General features: G+C 34.5%; 2 protein-coding genes across 2 annotated transcripts; both read left to right on the top strand.

Moving 5' to 3' along the window:
• The first annotated feature begins 15,417 nt into the window (after window positions 1-15,417).
• LOC108043841 lies at window positions 15,418-16,047 on the top strand. Its single transcript, XM_017122657.2, has one exon. It carries the CDS (start codon window positions 15,487-15,489, stop codon window positions 15,724-15,726), a length of 240 nt encoding a protein of 79 aa, XP_016978146.2. The 5' UTR covers window positions 15,418-15,486; the 3' UTR covers window positions 15,727-16,047.
• Window positions 16,048-17,908: 1,861 nt separating this feature from the next.
• LOC123038075 lies at window positions 17,909-18,529 on the top strand. Its single transcript, XM_044461583.1, has one exon. It carries the CDS (start codon window positions 17,971-17,973, stop codon window positions 18,208-18,210), a length of 240 nt encoding a protein of 79 aa, XP_044317518.1. The 5' UTR covers window positions 17,909-17,970; the 3' UTR covers window positions 18,211-18,529.
• The last annotated feature ends 225 nt before the right edge of the window (window positions 18,530-18,754 follow it).

Genomic DNA, 18,754 nt, shown 5'->3' with positions numbered 1-18,754 from the left:
TTATAGGGTCGGAAACGCTTCCTTCTAGCTGTTACATACTTTTGCACGAATACAATATACCCTTTTACTCTACGAGTAACGGGTATAACTAATTGAATGCAGTCAATGTTTAAATACTTAAATTTAAAATACAAGCAAAAAATTAATAATTCATATCTAAAAATTAGCTTTATGAAAATACAATAATTAAATAAATAATTTGTTAAGGATGATATAAATTTAGATCACATTACAGGTTTTAGTTAACTGATTCTAAAGACGACAAAATAAATATCTTTAATTATGAAAAATACTTACCGTTTGGTAAATCTTACATTTTAGATACGAGTACGAGAATTTTAGGGAAACAATTTATTTTGATAGTAGGGCAGAGTTGGGCTAGAATACTTAGAAGAAATGCTCATTAAAACAATTTTTACTCGGCTCTTAAAAAAAGTCATTTTACTCGCTATACCACAAGAGGGGTTAGTGCGCATTGTCTTAATGAAAATACCAATTAATTTGTGTAAATATAAAATTTTGAAAGCTTAATTTTTCGCGAATGTCATTTTTTTAGTTTTCTTTTATTTCTTGTTAGAATTGTTGTTGTTATTCTTGGAGGGAAAAAGATATTTTGTACATAAGAAAGGCATAAATTCAAAAGCGCACATAGGCGATCAGAACTAAATAACAAGAAACCGAAACAAATTGAAATCGACAATAAATCGACATGCCTCCTTTTTTCACTGATGGTGTATAATTAATTTGATTCACCCTGTAATTTCTAAGCTTTTAAAAAACAAATATTGTTTTAAATTTTTTTCCCAATTTCTAAACTACGTTGAAGACCACAATGTTATATCAGATTGCCAAATATACAGGCTTTTTAATGTCACAACCTTTCCCGAATACCATTTTAATTTAAGCTGATAAATCTTATCCTTACTTTTCATATTATCTAAGTCTCACTCTCCCCCAAGTGATTGTTTCTAGCTCATGCACCGTCTTAAAAAAATGTTTTAAGAACAAGAAATAAATTAAGTTTGTTTTTGAATATCTTTACAGATTGATCACAATTAATAGTTAATTCTACAATAGTATTATCCCTTTCATGAAATGTAGGATGATCATTTTAATAGATTTGCATGGCACACGACCAGTTCATGGCCAAAAAAGGTTCACTACTGTAGTCACACATGAATGAATACTTATCGTAAAGTTTCAATTACTACTCCGAAAGGATCGTTGTGTTAAACTGAGATCATTTATCACATGTGGAAATGGGATAGCTCAAGATATTATTATTCCTCAAGAAACCAATCGCTCCCAACTGATTACGCCAATCTTCGTTGGCATCTACTATGACCAAGTTCACACATGATCCTGGATAGTGGAATCTGGTTAACCAATTCCTGGTTACAATTTCTGCCTTAGAGGTTCAATTAGCAGCCTGGCTGGGATCTGGCAGAGATAGCCACTTCTACTTGACAGAAGATACTAATCAGAGTGGCTATCTCTAGCCGAGATGTTCGAAATTGAAGTGTGAGAGCACCCAAAAGTATCTCAATCATTCACATTCGTTATGCTCTATGCATTGTTCTGTAAGTACATGCATGCGAGGGATTAATGTTTATCTGTGATGTGCAATCTAGAAGTACCGCACTCCAATCCGAGATTATGCTAAGAGGTGATCCCAACTCCAGCCGAGATGTAGATAAGGCACCAAACTAGCTGGGTTTTATTTTGTTTGGGTACTTGGTTTACAAAATATTTTCTTCTGTTTTCACTGCACTTCAAGATCCATTGCCAGCGATAAGATCAACAATGGAACCCTCCTGTCGGGCCTCAAATTTCATGCATAGGTATTTTTTCAATAAATATTTCCCTGTCTGACGACGCGTCGCAGCCAATGATTTAGAATGTCTCGGGACAGTGCCGCCAAAAATTAAGAAAATATATATACAACTAAGTAGGAACGTCAAATATTGTTCCAATCGACTTGGCGGACCTGCAGACACTTGCTATCGTCCCGAAAATAATGCTTTCTGTTTGTCTTCTTCTATGACCAAGTGAGTTTGCTTAGTCCTTTGTCAATATTTGCCGTACAAGTGCAAAGAAAACGTCTATTTGCCCAGCGAGAAACTCTTGTGTTAATCGACGATGGCAGCTATATTGACATAGAGCTCATTAGATACCTTCTTGAACACTTGATGACCCTGGGTCTGAGGGTATTTTTCAAAGTCACGATGTGTGTAATGGAGGGGGAGAACAATTTTCCGACCATAAAGTGTTTTTAGTCTCGATCTTAGAACCAACGGGAAAAGCGATAGTCTATTAGTCTGCTCATTATTTTTTGTAAGCTTATTTCGATAGTTTATATACTTGAGTAAGAAAGACTTTTTTGCATAAACAATATTATTTGTAAAATAATTTGAAAGTTATATATAATATATATATATATATATATATAATATATTACTTTTAGATATAAGTTGAAAGGGGGAGTATAGTTAATTCGGTGCAAAATCGGTAATTTTTTAAGAATTTTTAATGGCGATACGGATAGTCTCAGCTCAATTTTGGATGTTTGCATTTGATAGGACAATATTTAAACAACATGTGTGAATTTTTTCATCGAAAAATATTAAAAATTGAGTGAGATACAGGCAATCTCCGGCGGCGCCTCGAAGAAAACATGTTTGCGGTGTACACGATATCTGGTCACAGAATTATCTGAATTAAAAAATCAAATTGCATTAGTTAAAGGACAAGATTTCTCAGGTAACGCTGTCGAGTTTTTATTTTTTTATTTTTTTTTCGCTTTTTGAAGGCACTTGAAAGTCAAAACTCCGATTTTCGCCAATAACGTCGAGTTATTTGTTGCTCTGAGGAATTTGGTAGAGAAATGCTGTGCAAAATCTCAAAAGGATCCGTTCGATAGATTTTGAAATGGCAACTTTTCAGGAGAGCGTTTTAATGTTTGGGACACCCAAAAACTCAATATAAAACGCGCTTACGTACCTACGTTCAACTGCCCATAAGTTCGGAAGTTTTACTCGGATCTAAAATCTTAACAAGGAGTAAATATTATAAGGGATTTATAAAAGTCAATAATCATTGTTTTTGATTTTTATTATATTTAGCTCTGTTATAACGATTATTTTCTATTATTGTAACAGAAATTTTTTATAAGCGATAAAAATAACAATCAGAAAAAAGTGAATTATTTAAGCGTTCGATTGCAGCTTGTGCTTATAATAAATAGTTCCTTCTTTTATATAAGTCGTTTTAAAAAAATAATTATGTCTTAAGCAGGATTTTTATACCTTTGCAGAGGGTATTATAATTTTGGTCAAAAGTGTGCAACGCAGTGAAGGAGACATCTCCGACCCTATAAAGTATATATATTCTTGATCAGGATCCCCTCCTGAGTTGATATAAGCATGTCCGTCTGTCCGTCTGTCCGTCTGTCCGTTTTAAAGATATCGAATTGAAACTTTGCACACACCCTTCTTTCCTTTGCACGTAGTATATATGTCGGAATGGCCGGGATCGGCCGACTATATCCTATAGCTGCCATATAACTGAACGATCGGAAATGCCATAACTTTGGTGTTTGTAAAGTTAGGAAGTTGGGATTTTTTATGGGTTTCATATTTGGGCAATCAATCCGACCTACCAAATTTCATAAGGATCGGCCGGTCATATCCTTAAGGCTTAATTATTGTTTTTCGTCCCATTCCTTTGCAGAAAGTAGCACAAAAAAAATGCTTAAAAATTTCATCCAAATCGCTTTAAATATGAGAAGAGTAGTGAACGTTGAAACGGACGGTTCGAGGGACTTGACTAATCCAAGCCTATATATATTTTATGGGATCGGAAAGGTGTCCTTCACTGTGTTTTTAATATTTGAATGAAATTATGACATCCTCTAAAATTACACGAAATTCCATTCCATATATAATAAAAATACAAACTAGGAAACAAAAATTATACATGATGTTAGATTCGACTACCATTTTAACCAAACGCTGTGGCTAGTTCAAAAGATGAACTGTTAAAGCCTACTTCTAGGGACGAAAACAAAAAGACATTTTCGACCCTATAAAGTATTTATATTCTTGATCAGCATCACCAGGAGAGTCGATGTCCGTCTGTCCGTCCGTCTGTGCCTCCGTCAGTCCTCCCATCTGCTTGAAACTTTCCCAAATGTTGTCTTTCTATTGCAGGTAGTGTATAAGTCGAAATCTCCCATAGGGAGTTGTTCTTTGGGATTTGGTAATATTTAAATACTATGAAATTACGGGTATAATTAAATTAAAATCGAAGATCTATATCATAGGAAAATCAAAAATGCAGAATATTCTGCAAATTATATTCTCCAAAATTATTCATATGATGCATTCTTAATACTCATAAAAAATCCCAACTTCCTAACATTAAAACAAGAGAGAACGCTATAGTCGAGTGACTCGACTATTAGATACCCGTTACTCCGTTTCCTTTAATAGAAATCCTTATCGAGAATTAACGTTAACTCTGTTGAGCACCTTGGCCAGCTGTTCCAAAATCATCCGTTAGATGGCGCCATGAAAGGCGGAAATGTAGGCGCTAGCCAGGCTTAAGCGTTTAATGGGTTTTTGGGCGTTAGAGTGTGCGTGGCAAACTTTTATTAGGCCAATCGATAGGTATTGACGAAACAAATACATATAAATTAAAATTTTCATAATAGCATAAAAACTGTGGCCACAGCTTGTGGCTTGTGGGCGTCAGAGGGGGCGTGGCACAACAAACTTGCGCTGCGTAGGAACTCCTAAAATCTACATGCAAAATGCCAATCTTCTAGCTTTTATAGTTTTCGAGATCTCAGCGTTCATACGGACAGACAGACAGACGGACATGGCTAGATCGACTCGGCTAGTGATCCTGAAAAAGAATATATATACTTTATAGGGTCGGAAACGTTTCCTTCTACCTGTTACATACTTTTGCACGAATACAATATACCCTTTTACTCTACGAGTAACGGGTATAAACACCAAAGTTATGGCATTTCCAATCGTTCAGTTATATGACAGCTATAGGATATAGTCGGCTGATCCTTATGAAATTTGGTAGGTCGGATTGATTGGCCAAATATCCATAGAAAATTCCAACTTCCTAACTTTACAAACACAAAAGTTATGGCATTTCCGATCAACTGATTGATGGCATGATATGGCAGCTATAGGATATAGTCGGCCGATCCCGGCCGTTCCGACATATATACTACGTGCAAAGGAAAGAAGGGTGTGTGCAAAGTTTCAACTCGATAGCTTTAAAACTGAGAGACTAGTTTGCGTAGAAACAGACAGACGGACAGATGGACATGGCTATATCAACTCAGGAGGTGATTCTGATCAAGAATATATATACTTTATTGGGTCGGAGATGTCTCCTTCACTGCGTTGCACACTTTTGACCAAAATTATAATACCCTCTGCAAGGGTATAAAAAATGAAAGCAAATTTTTATTTTGCTGTTTTTCTATTTATCAAAATATTCCTTTTAGGTATATTAAATATTTACTATATCAGAATTACGCTTTTAGTTTTGTCAAAATTGGACAATAATATCATATAACTGCCATAGAATGGATGGCAAAATGCAGCGCAAAATCGACATTCATTGTTTTTAGTAATATAGGCATAAAAATCGAAATGCTTTGTAATAACTGCAAGAGTATATAAACATCGGCTGGCTGAAGATTGCTTACTTTCTGGTTACTTATTACATAATGTCGATTATTTCTTTAAGAGCTTTGTGTAAGACAGCTAGGATTAAAGGCAAGTCGAAGTCGAAGCAAATCGACTACATTTCGATTGTAATGAAGCTATGTCGATTTTGCGCTGCATTTTGCCATCGTTTCTATGGCAGCTATATGATATTGTTGTCCGATTTTAATTTAATTATAATCGTAAATCCATAATATTTAAATATTACTAAATCCCAAAGAAAAAAAATAAAAACAACAAATTTATAATTCTTTGCATTTTTTTTTGCATATATGATATAGCCGCCCGATCCGGCTCATTCCGAATTATATATGATACCTGCAATAGAAGACAACTTTTGGAAAAGTTTCAAGCAGATAGCTTTAAAACTGAGAGACTAGTTTGCGTTGAAACGGACAGACGGACGGACATGGCAAGATCGTGATGCTGATCAAGAATATATATACTTTATAGGTCGGAAATGTCTCCTTCACTGCGTTGCAAACTTTTGACTGAAATTATAATACCCTCTGCAAGGCTATAATAAATATTAAATTTTGGTGCGTGTTGCAAATTTAACCTTAGGAAGGGAAAAGCTTAACTAATGGCAGTGGGAAAGGTACAGTCATTTCAAAAGAAAAATGTGGATAAAGGACCACCATGATATAGCAACTTGAGCATGTCGAAGCTAGTTTCGCCTCGCTTCTTTTATCTGCCATTAGCACTCCCTTGAGAAATGGTGTTTTTGTTTTCAATCGCAAGTTGTGACTAAATATCGGCTTCCGGTAGCCCCGATTCATAACAATTGCATGTAAATTGTATTAGCAACGCAACCTTTTTTTATTAGCCTTGTCCGGCAATTTCAATGCTAAAAGGCTATAAAGGACTCTGAAATTGCTCAAGGCCATGCAGGAACATCCTGGCTGTTCTTTGAGAGGATTCATTGAATTGCATTCTTCTGAATTGAATTGGCATGTAAAATGCACTCGCCGTGTTTGCGTGCAATTGTGACCAATTTTAGTGCGACGATTTTGTAGTGTGGTTCCAAATTCTAATGGTCTGAATGGGCAAGAGATGTCCTGCGGAGCTACGCACGAGTGCCTCTCAATGGAGAGGACAATGCGGACATTCTCCGCCGGCAGGACCTCTCGCCGGCATTCACACTCGACGGTCGAGTGAGAAAGCATTGTCCTTTGAGAGGCCAGCACTCATTCAGCACTCGTTTTCCCGCAGACAATGCAACATTTATCTGCACATGCGCAACGAATGCTCCGCTGGTCCATTGAACGAAATCCATTCCCAATTATACATACATTTATTGTCTACTTATATTGTCTTTTCTAGGGGTCTCTGAATCTGGCTAACATGCCTCGAACATGTCCCTGCTTGCTGTTGGCCATAAGTCCTGTCGATCCGTCATTCGGCATTCATGCATCTACACTCAAAGAAAAGGGCTGAAAATATATCGATCATGAATTTTCATTAATAACAACACAAAGTATTAAAGTGTATGAATATTCATAATAATTGAAAAAAGAGAAGAATTTTAATTTCTTGTAGACAATGTTTTTAATCCTGAATAAAAAATGTACTTATATTATCATTTTACCTGATAACTCAAGTCTTGTGTTAAGTAACTGAAGAAAATTATCGGTTAAAAATAAATTAAAATATCTGTTGTATATTATCACTTGAGATATTTAAAACATTAGTGATTTTGTTTGTATCAATTAAAATTCATTGTGTAACTCTTTAGTTTTTCTCGGTGTAGACATTTTCCATTTGAGATAAACTATACTCTTCTAATGCTTAAACGTTTCTTTCTCGATTTGAAAACATTTTTTTTTTGGATGTAGATCGACAATAGCTCAGCAGGCTTTCCGAAGTTTCGCCTTCGTCATTGCCTCCTAAAAGAGTGTCCACCATTTTGCTGCTATATCCACGGCATTTTCCAGGCAATTAATTGTATAGTTTGCTTTTTGTTGTTCACTTCTCTGCTTCCCACCTTCAATTACTCATAGGTGCTGCTGCCATTAATGGGGACAAAGAGCAGTCCTTTGAAAGTAATTTCGGTCGCTAAGTAGCAAACAATAGTTTGGCAATTATCAAAACGTATAACACACTCTTTTTCAAGAGCTGCTCTTTAAAGGCAGTCAGTCAGCTGCGGATTCCTGGTAAAAGGCAAATTATTGTTAATAATCGTATAATAGACAGCCATAAATTTCGAGTCAATTTCAAAAGGACTTTGTATATATCCATATCCACCCAAAAATCTTCCATTGTGATATCAACTGTACCTTCAAGCTATGGATCGATCCAGAAGTACTGTGCGTTTTTGAAAATAAAGTCCATGGCAATTTGGTGGCAATTGAGGGACTTTGTTTTTTAAGAATACCTAGAAAAGAATCTAATAACAACAAAATGGGAAAGTAATGCTGTCGCATTGTTTATGATGGTGATTCGAAAATCCTACGCTTTACCATTAATAAAAGATTTCAAAAAGTCGGACTAATAAAATAGATAAATTAATAGTATATGGTCAGAATTAAAAAAAATTTGTCTACAAATTCTACAATTCCAATAAATTACAACATAAAATATTTTTATTTTAAAAAACGATTTCTAACTTCGTGGTGCGAAAATCCTGCTTATAACTATAAAAAGGTATCCGAATTGGTTGGTCACAACTTTCTTTAAAAACCTCAAAGTGTAGCTAATTTTTCTCGATTGTTCCTATTTCTGCTATATGATACAGTCGTCCTATCATTAATATATTTAGCACGATCAGTAAATATAAATATCTTAAGGTCTTGCTTTTCTGACCAATATCAAAACACCTTCTGCAATATTAATGAAATATTTAATGTAAGTACATACATATAAAGAATATGATGTGCCTATATTTTTAAGTCTTAGGCTAACTATATATTCAAATTTTCATCTACAACAAGAAAATATAACAAAATCCGCTGTACTCATTTTTAAAGTTTAAGGGCGGTTTATTATTGTGTTATCTGTCCAATAATTAAGAAATTCCAATCTAATTTAATTAATTAGATATACGGACAGTACAATCAACCTGGTATTTGCACTACTGAGTATAATTTTAAAAACGCTGTTTCTTCTAAAAATGATCGGATTACAAAATAGCTTAGATTAAACTAGATTTAAATTCAATTTTGAAAGTTCAATTCTTAAAATCTCCGCTCGTTACAGTCCAATAAATTTAACTTAATTTTAGATTACGTTAAGTTTTATTTGTTTGATCTTTGCTTCATTTAACCATTTACGTCATAAAAATTTCTTTCTTGAAGGTGTCCTTATATTTGAATGTATGTTATCATTATTATTTACAATTTTTTTTGGTAATTTGACCGTGGTTAAAACACCCAAAACTTAATTAATTTAAAAGGTATTACTACAAGCTTACATCTATTTTGAAAAATAAATTAATATTTCGTTTTTATGAAGGTAAAGTGATGTTGTTTTGAGGAATTTAAAGCATAATTACAATGTAAGTTGAAATTAGAGTATGGGCTTATGACCATTGTGATTATTTCATTTGTTCAAACAGAAAATTAAAGTGTGCAAGACATTTTGTCAAATCACCACCAGCTTGGCTTGGATTGACAGTAACATGTTACAGAATTATTTATTAGCTTAGACTATAACGTTGAGGATATCATTTGAAAACGTAAGTACCGAGATAATGCTGATAATGTATTTTTGTTTGGCATCTTCAGCGGAAAACTTATATATGACATTTTTTTCAAAGAACTTGATAGTATAGGTCTTAGCTGGAGTCAGTTTTTTAGCTTTGCGTCTTATTTTGTCCAAGTTAAAATAAAACATTTTACTAGTAAACATTTTTTTTAACATTTCTGATAATAATAAGTGTTTTTCGCAGCAATTCCTATGAATTATGTAGTCTTATTTAAAGTAATTTAAAATAAACAAGAAAGGAAGAAAACTTATGCAAGCCAAAGTTTATATACCCTTGCAGTTATTTCAAAACGAGTACATTTCGAGTTTTATGCCTATATTACATAAAACAATTAAGCTATGTCAATTTTGAGCTGCATTATCGTTTCTATGGCAGCTATATGATATTGTTATCCAATTTTGACAAAACTAAAAGCGTAATTCTAATATAGTAAATAGTTACTATATCTTAAGGGAAAATTTTAATAAATACAAAAACAGAAAAATACATGTTTTTCTTTTAATTTTTTTGATGGGAGCTATATGATATACATTTCCGATTTTAATTTAATTAAAACCGTAATTCCATGGTATTTAAATATTACCAACTCCCAAAGAATAAAAAAAACCTATAAAGTTATATTTGTTTGAACCTTTTCCGATTGTTCCTATGGGAGCTATATGATATAGTTGCCCGATCCGGCTCATTCCGGCAATGTAAAGACATCAAATAGCCTTAAAACTGAGGGACTAGGGAAGGACGGGCGGACGGTCATGGCTAAATCGACTCTCTTGGGGTTGCTGATCAAGAATATATATACTTCATAGGGTCGGAAATGTCTCCTCACTGCATTGCAAAATTTTGACTGAAAATATAATACCCTTTGCAAGGGTATAAAAATGAAGAAAGCCAACTTTGGCAAGCTGAAGTTTCTTTACCTTAGCATATATAACAAAAAGAGGAGGCAACTACCTTTTTCTACTTAAAGCTTATTGGAACTGGAAAGGACGCCACTACTCGCTCAAACAAGCTCTTGTTAACCCAATTAAAGGATCTGTTGAAGAGCCCTGGCCAACCTTCGCACAGTCATTCGATACAATTATGTGTCTAATGAACTGGGCGATTGAGGGTGTTTTAGTAAATTCGTGTTGAGCGATATAAAAGATCGCTTGTGCGGAGATCAAAAGCGAAACCGAGACGAAGACCACCAAGCCAAATGAATTTTCCGCTTTGATCCTGCCGTAGCCGCTCGCCATTGTAGCTGCTAATCGCACCAGGTGACGGATGCGTCGGCTTGTCGGGGACCCAGGATCGGGGCTATATAGTAGTGACAAGGGAATAGTTCGGAGGTGTCTCTTTTCATGCGCCCGAGCATTGTGCGAAAAGTAGCAGTTTCCTCTTCTCCGCTTCTCGCTTTGGACCGCCTTTTGTGATCTATGTGGGTAGTCCTACGTGTTTCCCGGCGGCCTTTCTCTCGATGGGCTACGAAAATTGCTACATAGACTCTTTCAATTTGCTTTTAAATTGCCGACAAATTGGGCTTAGCGTGGGCCACCAACATCGATTTCTGGTCGTGATTTTTAACTGTTTAGATAGTCCAACTAGAGCGCAGTCTAGTTTTATTTTAGTAAGTAAAACTATCCACCGCACCCCAATCCCCTGAACATATTGGTACCGAAGCCAATTTGTAACGCTTCTCACATTCTTTGACCCAAAATGGAAAGGATCTGAAACGAGGACAGGATCATCCAGGAACGTGTATCCCATTTGAAACGGTTGATTGGGTTTCTAATAGGATTTATGTGCTGCCTGCACACTTCTCGTTTCGAATTGATTCGTTGCACTCGGCTGAGATTCAATAATGCCCTCATCTGTTCGATCGAAAACGTTTGTTTTCGTTTGCCAATGTTCCAGGTAATCCAGCCAGGAAATTTCAATTTCTTCGCTAGCATTTTATTCGCTTCCATGTTTATTTAGGACATTAATTGGTAATTGGGCTCCTTCATGATCGTAATTTTTGGACTAAGCTGGAATTTTTTAACCAAAGTAATACAAACATTTGGAAAGAGTGCGGAGTTAATAAGCTAAAATTATATTAAAGAAGAGAAACAACAATTTTAAAGAGTTGTTTGATTAGTTTGAAGAATGAGTTTTGTTTATAATTTTATAATTCACATAGTTTGTGTAAGTAAAAATGTGTGCTTACACTTAAAATTTTTATATATCAAAAACTTAAAAAGAAATCATTTTAAACATACCTCACACTTCAAAAAGAATTACGTCAGAAAATATTAAAAGTATTCTTTAAAATGGTTTAAGTATGGACAAAATGGTGTCAAAAGTGAGTCATGGTTCCAAATGGTCTTAAAATATTACCTCGTATTGATATTCAATTCAGAAATGTAGTATTTTATAAATATGTATTTTAAACTACACGATTTGAGTTGAAACATGATTGTTTGTTGGCTTGTCAAAGATTTTAAATATTTCTTTATTTTCGATTATTTTAATCCAAAGGACTTACTACATATATTATGATTATATGAATACAAATTAAAAATATAATCCTGAAAGGTATTTTACCTAAATCGGAGGACTGAAATGCCAAAATGAAAGGTTTTCTCGTATGTATGTTCATACATATGTAAATCCTTTTACAATTTGACTTGATATTTATGATCATTCATTATAACAATATTATTAACAATAATGTCCCTTTTACCAAAACCCTGAAGTTGACTTGGGTGCCTACACTGAAAAGAGCATAATCCCTACCGTATGCATATTTGGAATAATTACTAAAGTATTGTTACCTACTTAGCTACAGAGGGCACCTTTTCACGGGACTGTTCATTGTACCGCTTAAAAATACAAAGCACCAAAAATAATTAAAATGGGAAATCCATAAATGACAAAATGTAAAATTCATCAAGTCCATGGAAAATGTATTTTTTGTAGCTTGTATGTTTGACCTAAATGAATTGTATTTTATGCTATAATATTCCTTGATTTTGTCCAATTAATTGGCTGAGATTAACATACTCCAAATGTTAAATTTAATTTTAAATTTAAAATTATTATGTAATAACTTTTTAAAAATCTTTATACATATGCGTATTTCTAGTTAATAAAGCTATTTTTTTTTACATTTTTGTCACAAAAGACAAAAAGATTTAAATAAATTCAAATTAAACGGCATATAAAATAAACTTGATGTTTTAAAAAATTGTAAAAGAAAACGCTGTTTTTATTTTTCATCTAGATTAACTTGTTAGTATTAAAAACGTGACATTAATTAGATTTCTTAGGAACATCTCGAAACCTTATTATTAATTCGTTAAGTAATTCCGAAGTACTTGTGGACAAATTTTAGATTGGCGTAATAATTTCAATTTTACAGAGAACGTGCTTGGTTCTAAGAACTGTTATTTTGTCTTATTTTGAATAGAACTTTTGCTTCGGTTAAATTTAGGCAAACGTTTGGAACGAATTGATTCGCCTTAGAAGTTGGCGACAATGTCGCCAAAATACAATTATTCATCGGGCACGTAACTGACTTTTCACCCAAAAATAATAGAGAAAGAAAAATAAAGAACATTTGGCAGTGAAGTAATTGTGCACAGGAATGTTCAGGCGTTGCAAATTGGGATGTGTACTATAGGATGCAAGAGGATCGGGGGTGTATTTGTGGACATGCAACGTTTAGTGCGACTCTACATCCCTCAAAACTCCTTATAGACAAAACCCATGCTGAGCCCTTTTCCAGGCACAAAAAGATCCTGCACACTTCTTCTGTTCTGCAGCGATCCGTACTTGTTGTTCGGGTCACGTCACGGTTTTTACCGTCGGAACCCATTTGACATTTGACAATTATTCATTTTTCGTTTTATTTCTTAGAAATAAAAGTCGGCCGCATCGCTCCGAATCGATTGGTTCCAAATCGTTGCAATTCAATTGCGAGTTGCCTTTTGGCTTTTTGGCATCCTGTTTCCATTTCGTTTCAGCTGTTCGACACGATCTATTTGGTGTTTTACGCTCATTTCGTCCCGAACTGAGTTTAAACCTCGGAATGTGGAGAGTTTTGGTAATGCGTAAATCGGAGTAAATCGAAATACTCCTACAAAATGATACGGTGGAAATCGCAATTTTCACGTTAATCCTAATTATCCTTTGAACTTAATTGCTTAATTAGAAGACTATTCGAGTGTGGTATGTCCCAAAGGCAGAACTGAAGGTGTATGTTATGGATTGCCTGAACGAATTTAATTTCGATATCGGTTCTTCTTAATGAAAACAGGATTAGATATGTGGTGGGTTACATTTATGATCGGCATTTGTATTTAATTATTCTCTTAAGGTTCGACTGCTTAATGAGATTGATAAGAGAACGATAAGTTGTGGAGGGGTCTCGTTCGTGAGTATGGTAATATCTTAGGCATTTAATTAGAGTCGAGGAATTGACATAAGAAAGAACTTATCAGCGTTAGGCTCTATGTAAAATTAGGCTTAATGCAAAAACATAGTGTCAATTTTTAGCATAATTGGAAAAAAAATTATAAAAAGTATAACTTTGTTGTTTTTAATGTTTTTTTGCTCTTTGGGATTTGGTAATATTTCAATACAATGGAATTACGGTTTTAATTAAATTAAAATCGGACATTTATATCATAGCGCTTCCATAGGAAACTCAAAAAATTAAAAAAATATATAATCAAAAAAATGTATTTTGCTGTTTTTCTTTTTATAAAAATATTCATTTGAGATATAGTAATTTTCACTATATCAGAATTACGCTTTTAGTTTTGTGAAAATCGGACAATAATAACTTACATTTTTTTGCTAATATAGGCATAGAAATGTAGAAATGTAGTCGTTTTTTAATAACTGCAAGGGTATATAAACTTTGGGTTGCCGAAGTTTGCTTCTTTTCTTGTTTTATAATTAATGTAATATATTAATGTATATTTAATTTTCATAATTTTTTAAAAAAAAACCTTGCTTGTAAGGTTTTCAAAGTAATGAGATGAAGTATTGATTTGTATATGTATTCAGCTTGATTTGAAGTTTTGTGTATGTTCTTTGCTATTTATCTATTTAAAATGCCAGGAACATACACAAAACTCCAAATAAATTTTATCAATATTTCGGATATACATACATACAGGCTTTAAAAGATTTAAAGCTTTTTTCCTGAAACTACTTTTTAAGTCGGGTGGCCTCTGTAAGTCAAATAGTTACTTAAATGTTCGATGGAAATGCATATCTTTTTTTCGGTGTTCCATTAATTATTTAGCAGGATAACGGTCAATTATTTTAATTTTTAAAACAAACGGTTTGAATGTCAAACAAATTTAAATCAACATCCTTTTTTAAAGGTTGATTAACACATTTAGAAGTACGCAATGTTATTATAATGCAAGAGCAATCAATTTTGTATCCATATTTAACTTAAGGCCATGTAGCCATAGCAAGTTTTTGATTTTTTATTCTTTAATCAAAAGTGTTATAAACACAGATTTATTAAAAACAAATTTTTAAATATTATCTTGTGAGTAAATAAATGCCCAAGCCCAACAATGACTTAAACACGCCACAATTTTAAATTAAAATACTGAATCCTAGCATGTGTAATCTAAATTTGTGAAAGGGGATACTAATCCTTTATTGATCTAAACCGCCTCATGTAGTACTCTTTATTTTCATTACATATCTTTTTTGGTTTCAAAATAATCACTTTCAACCAACCGAAGAAGTACCCACAGTAATTGCAATTAATTTGGAGTGTTCCTAGATAAATTGCTACAATCAAAAAGCAGTTCATGTGAGAGAAACCGTTGCGATCCAACCGAGCAAGTAAAGTGTCCCTACCTGCCGAAAATATCGATGACGCATTTCATCCCCTCATGCCTTGTGATTTTAAAGAGCAGGTAGGAAAGGACCCTCCGAGTGGTTGCACCACCAACGGGTATAAAAGACCGAGCAGCTAGACCAACAGCATCATTCGAACTACAGTTTTCCATCCGAGAAGATCATCAACAAATATCCAGCAAAATGTTCGCCGAAACCGCTCTTATTTCCAACTTCAACGGAGTGCCTGAGAAGCAATCTCTCACAGGCGCCTCCACCAACATGAAGAAGCTGCTGAAGACCATCAAGAAGATCTTCAAGAAGTCCAAGCCAGCCAAGGAGTTCCCGATCTCCAACATCCCTTACTCCTGCCACACCGAGGAGGAGCACCAGAACTGGCTCAACGAACAACTGGAGGCCAAGGCAATCAACCTCCTCCACTGAGTTCTTCTGGGACAACCTCCTTATCGAGTATCTGTGATGTGACCCAACTTAAAGGTCTATAAATCGGCACTTCGGCTTTAATTTCCAACTGTGATGATGAGAACACGAGACTGATGACTTGTGTGCCTCGGAAGCGCCAAACTTCTTCGCTTCCGCCAACTGTACATATCAACTAGCTGCTAAAACGTCTTCAATAATGCTTTAACTTAGCTGTAATCATTGTCTTCCATTAGTGTTAAGCGAATCATTGTCTTCCATGTTTGTTTGTTTAGGGTCAAAATTAGTATAAGAATAAAAATCCCTCGAGGAAAAGAAACAAAATTTTCTGTGTCATTTCTTACCTCTTTTTAGAATGCAATATTGGGCACATGTATGATGTTGATTAAAGACTTTGGCTACCGCTTGATGCCTAAGAAAATATAAACACATCACAAACGTCCTGGCGATTTTGGTAAATTGCAGTGGATTATTGTGATTTTAAGAATCCTTGGGGAGCGAAAATATTAGAATGCTTCGATTCAATTCATTAAATTTTTGTTTAACTATATATTGCCTGTTTTTTAGTCGGCTTAACTCTTTGTCAAAGCTGATCGACAGCGTTAAAATGTATATTGAGGCGTCAGCTTTCTACCGCTTAAGATACAAATTTGAACCCTGCACGAGTTGAGCTTAGAATCAGTTCCGATCTATAGCTTGATTTGTTTGTCTAGAACTTTGGAGTCATGGAATCATCGAGAAAAAACTTCTGTCATGAGCTTTGATTCCATTACCTTGTTGGAAACACCTCATCTCGAGAGCTTACAACAACAAAACAAACAATTCAATCAATATACTCCTAAAATAATTCACCAGTGTATAGGAATAAATTTGACTTCATCAGCTGAAAAACTAAGATTAATCACAATTGAAATTAATCAGCTGATTTACTCGAGCTGTTTTGGTTTGTGTTTGAGGGAGTTAAAGAGCTCGTCGTGCATGGCTCTCCAACCTAATTTTTAAAAACCTTTACAAAATATTTTTAAGACAAATTTTAAAGAAATATTCAAAGTAGATGACTTTGAAACAGATCGTATCTTTTATATGTTAGAGGAGAAATCGCAATTCTTGCTAATCTTCAAAATCATAGACTTTTGATGTATATATCAATTTGTACTAAAATTTAATATAGACATTACCTCCAACGAAGTTGTGCCGAGCTCGTGACCAGTTAATTTTCAAAGTTTTACAAAATAAGTTATACAAATTAAAAAGTGTCGCGAAAAATAATGGTTGGTACCTTAAATGGTAAAATAAAACAGGCGCCTTCACATGCATGCAATTCGTTTTAATGTATGTACATATTTTGTATTTTTAAATGCCCGTTCACCACAGCCCTTGAGAAGATGTAAACACGAATGCGCTTAATAAAAATGGGCACCCTCTTTCACAAGTAACTGAGCGAATAAAGCGATTACAAAATGTATGCTATCATCCTTAGAACAGTATATAATAAAATTATGTTCGTCATAATTTTAAATGTTTACAATTCTTGTTGAGCTGTGTTATTAATGAATGCTGCTTATTTTTTAGCGACACTTCTTGTATCACTCTTAATAAATGCAATAAAATCTTATAATTAACAAAGATTCTAATATTGCGTATTAAGTTCGACAAAATTAATTTATATTGCAACTTTGACGGTTCTTTGCTTTACATATATCCCTGTTAGGACCCGAATATAGATCCCATCCGAAATCAAGAGTCCGACTTTCATGCCGTTTACCCGCAAACTAAAAACTTTATATGATTTAAAAGTATGTGAAAGAAAATATTCACGTTTTCCGTCTAGGACTATAACATAAAAGTTGAGTTTAAGCACACCACTCTTTTTTACATATTTATTGATAGCCGGATATATTTATTTTTAAATTCTAACCATTAATAAAAAGCGTTCTTCGATTTGGTTGGTTTTGGGACAAAAAATGTTGTGTTTCAAAGTTGAGGCTCGATTGCATATTTTTTATTTCTTGTTCAATTCTGATCGTTTTAGCTATCTCATTTTTATACTTGGTGTTTGGCACTGATAAGCCTACCTGCAAAATGCATTTCATCCCCTTTTCTATTGGAATTTTACAGAGCAGGTAGGGAGAAACCCACTCGGTGGCTGCAAAATTTGCGGGTATAAAAGACCGAGCAGCTAGACCAACAGCATCATTCAAACTACAGTTTTCCATCTGAGAAGATCATCAACAAATATCCAGCAAAATGTTCGCCGAAACCGCTCTTATTTCCAACTTCAACGGAGTGCCTGAGAAGCAATCTCTCACAGGCGCCTCCACCAACATGAAGAAGCTGCTGAAGACCATCAAGAAGATCTTCAAGAAGTCCAAACCTGCCAAGGAGTTCCCAATCTCCAACATCCCTTACTCCTGCCACACCGAGGAGGAGCACCAGAACTGGCTCAACGAACAACTGGAGGCCAAGGCAATCAACCTCCTCCACTGAGTTCTTCTGGGACAACCTCCTCCATCGAGTATCTGTGATGTGACCCAACTTAAAGGTCTATAAATCGGCAACTTCGGCTTTAATTTCCAACTGTGATGACGAGAACACGAGACTGATGACTTGTGTGCCTCGGAAGCGCCAAACTTCGTCGCTTCCGCCAACTGTACATATCAACTAGCTGCTAAAACGTCTTCAATAATGCTTTAACTTAGCTGTAATCATTGTCTTCCATTAGTGTTAAGCGAATCATTGTCTTCCATGTTTGTTTGTTTAGGGTCAAAATTAGTATAAGAATAAAAATGCCTCGAGGAAAAAAATACTACTTTGCCATTTCTTACCTTTTTTAGAGTGCAATATCGGCTACCATTTTTACAAAGATTTGATATGAAACAATTACACAACGCAATAAATGGGCTGACGACACAGGGCAATAGTGTTTTTGGTGCCAGTTTACGGTTGGCGTCTGAATATGTTAATATAACTTGACTAACGAAATACAGTTGAACACATTGTTTTCCTTTTATAACTTGTGGTATTTGCTTTT

This window comes from Drosophila rhopaloa, unplaced genomic scaffold (assembly GCF_018152115.1).
Source record: "Drosophila rhopaloa isolate 14029-0021.01 unplaced genomic scaffold, ASM1815211v1 contig_47, whole genome shotgun sequence".
NCBI lineage: Eukaryota > Metazoa > Arthropoda > Insecta > Diptera > Drosophilidae > Drosophila > Drosophila rhopaloa.
Note: the sequence above shows the minus strand (reverse complement) of the source record. Positions and strands in the feature narration are given on the sequence as shown.

Excerpts from the sequence above, each read along its gene's own strand:
- LOC123038075 (XM_044461583.1), top strand. The coding sequence starts at position 17,971 with ATGTTCGCCGAAACCGCTCTTATTTCCAACTTCAACGGAGTGCCTGAG.
- LOC108043841 (XM_017122657.2), top strand. The coding sequence starts at position 15,487 with ATGTTCGCCGAAACCGCTCTTATTTCCAACTTCAACGGAGTGCCTGAG.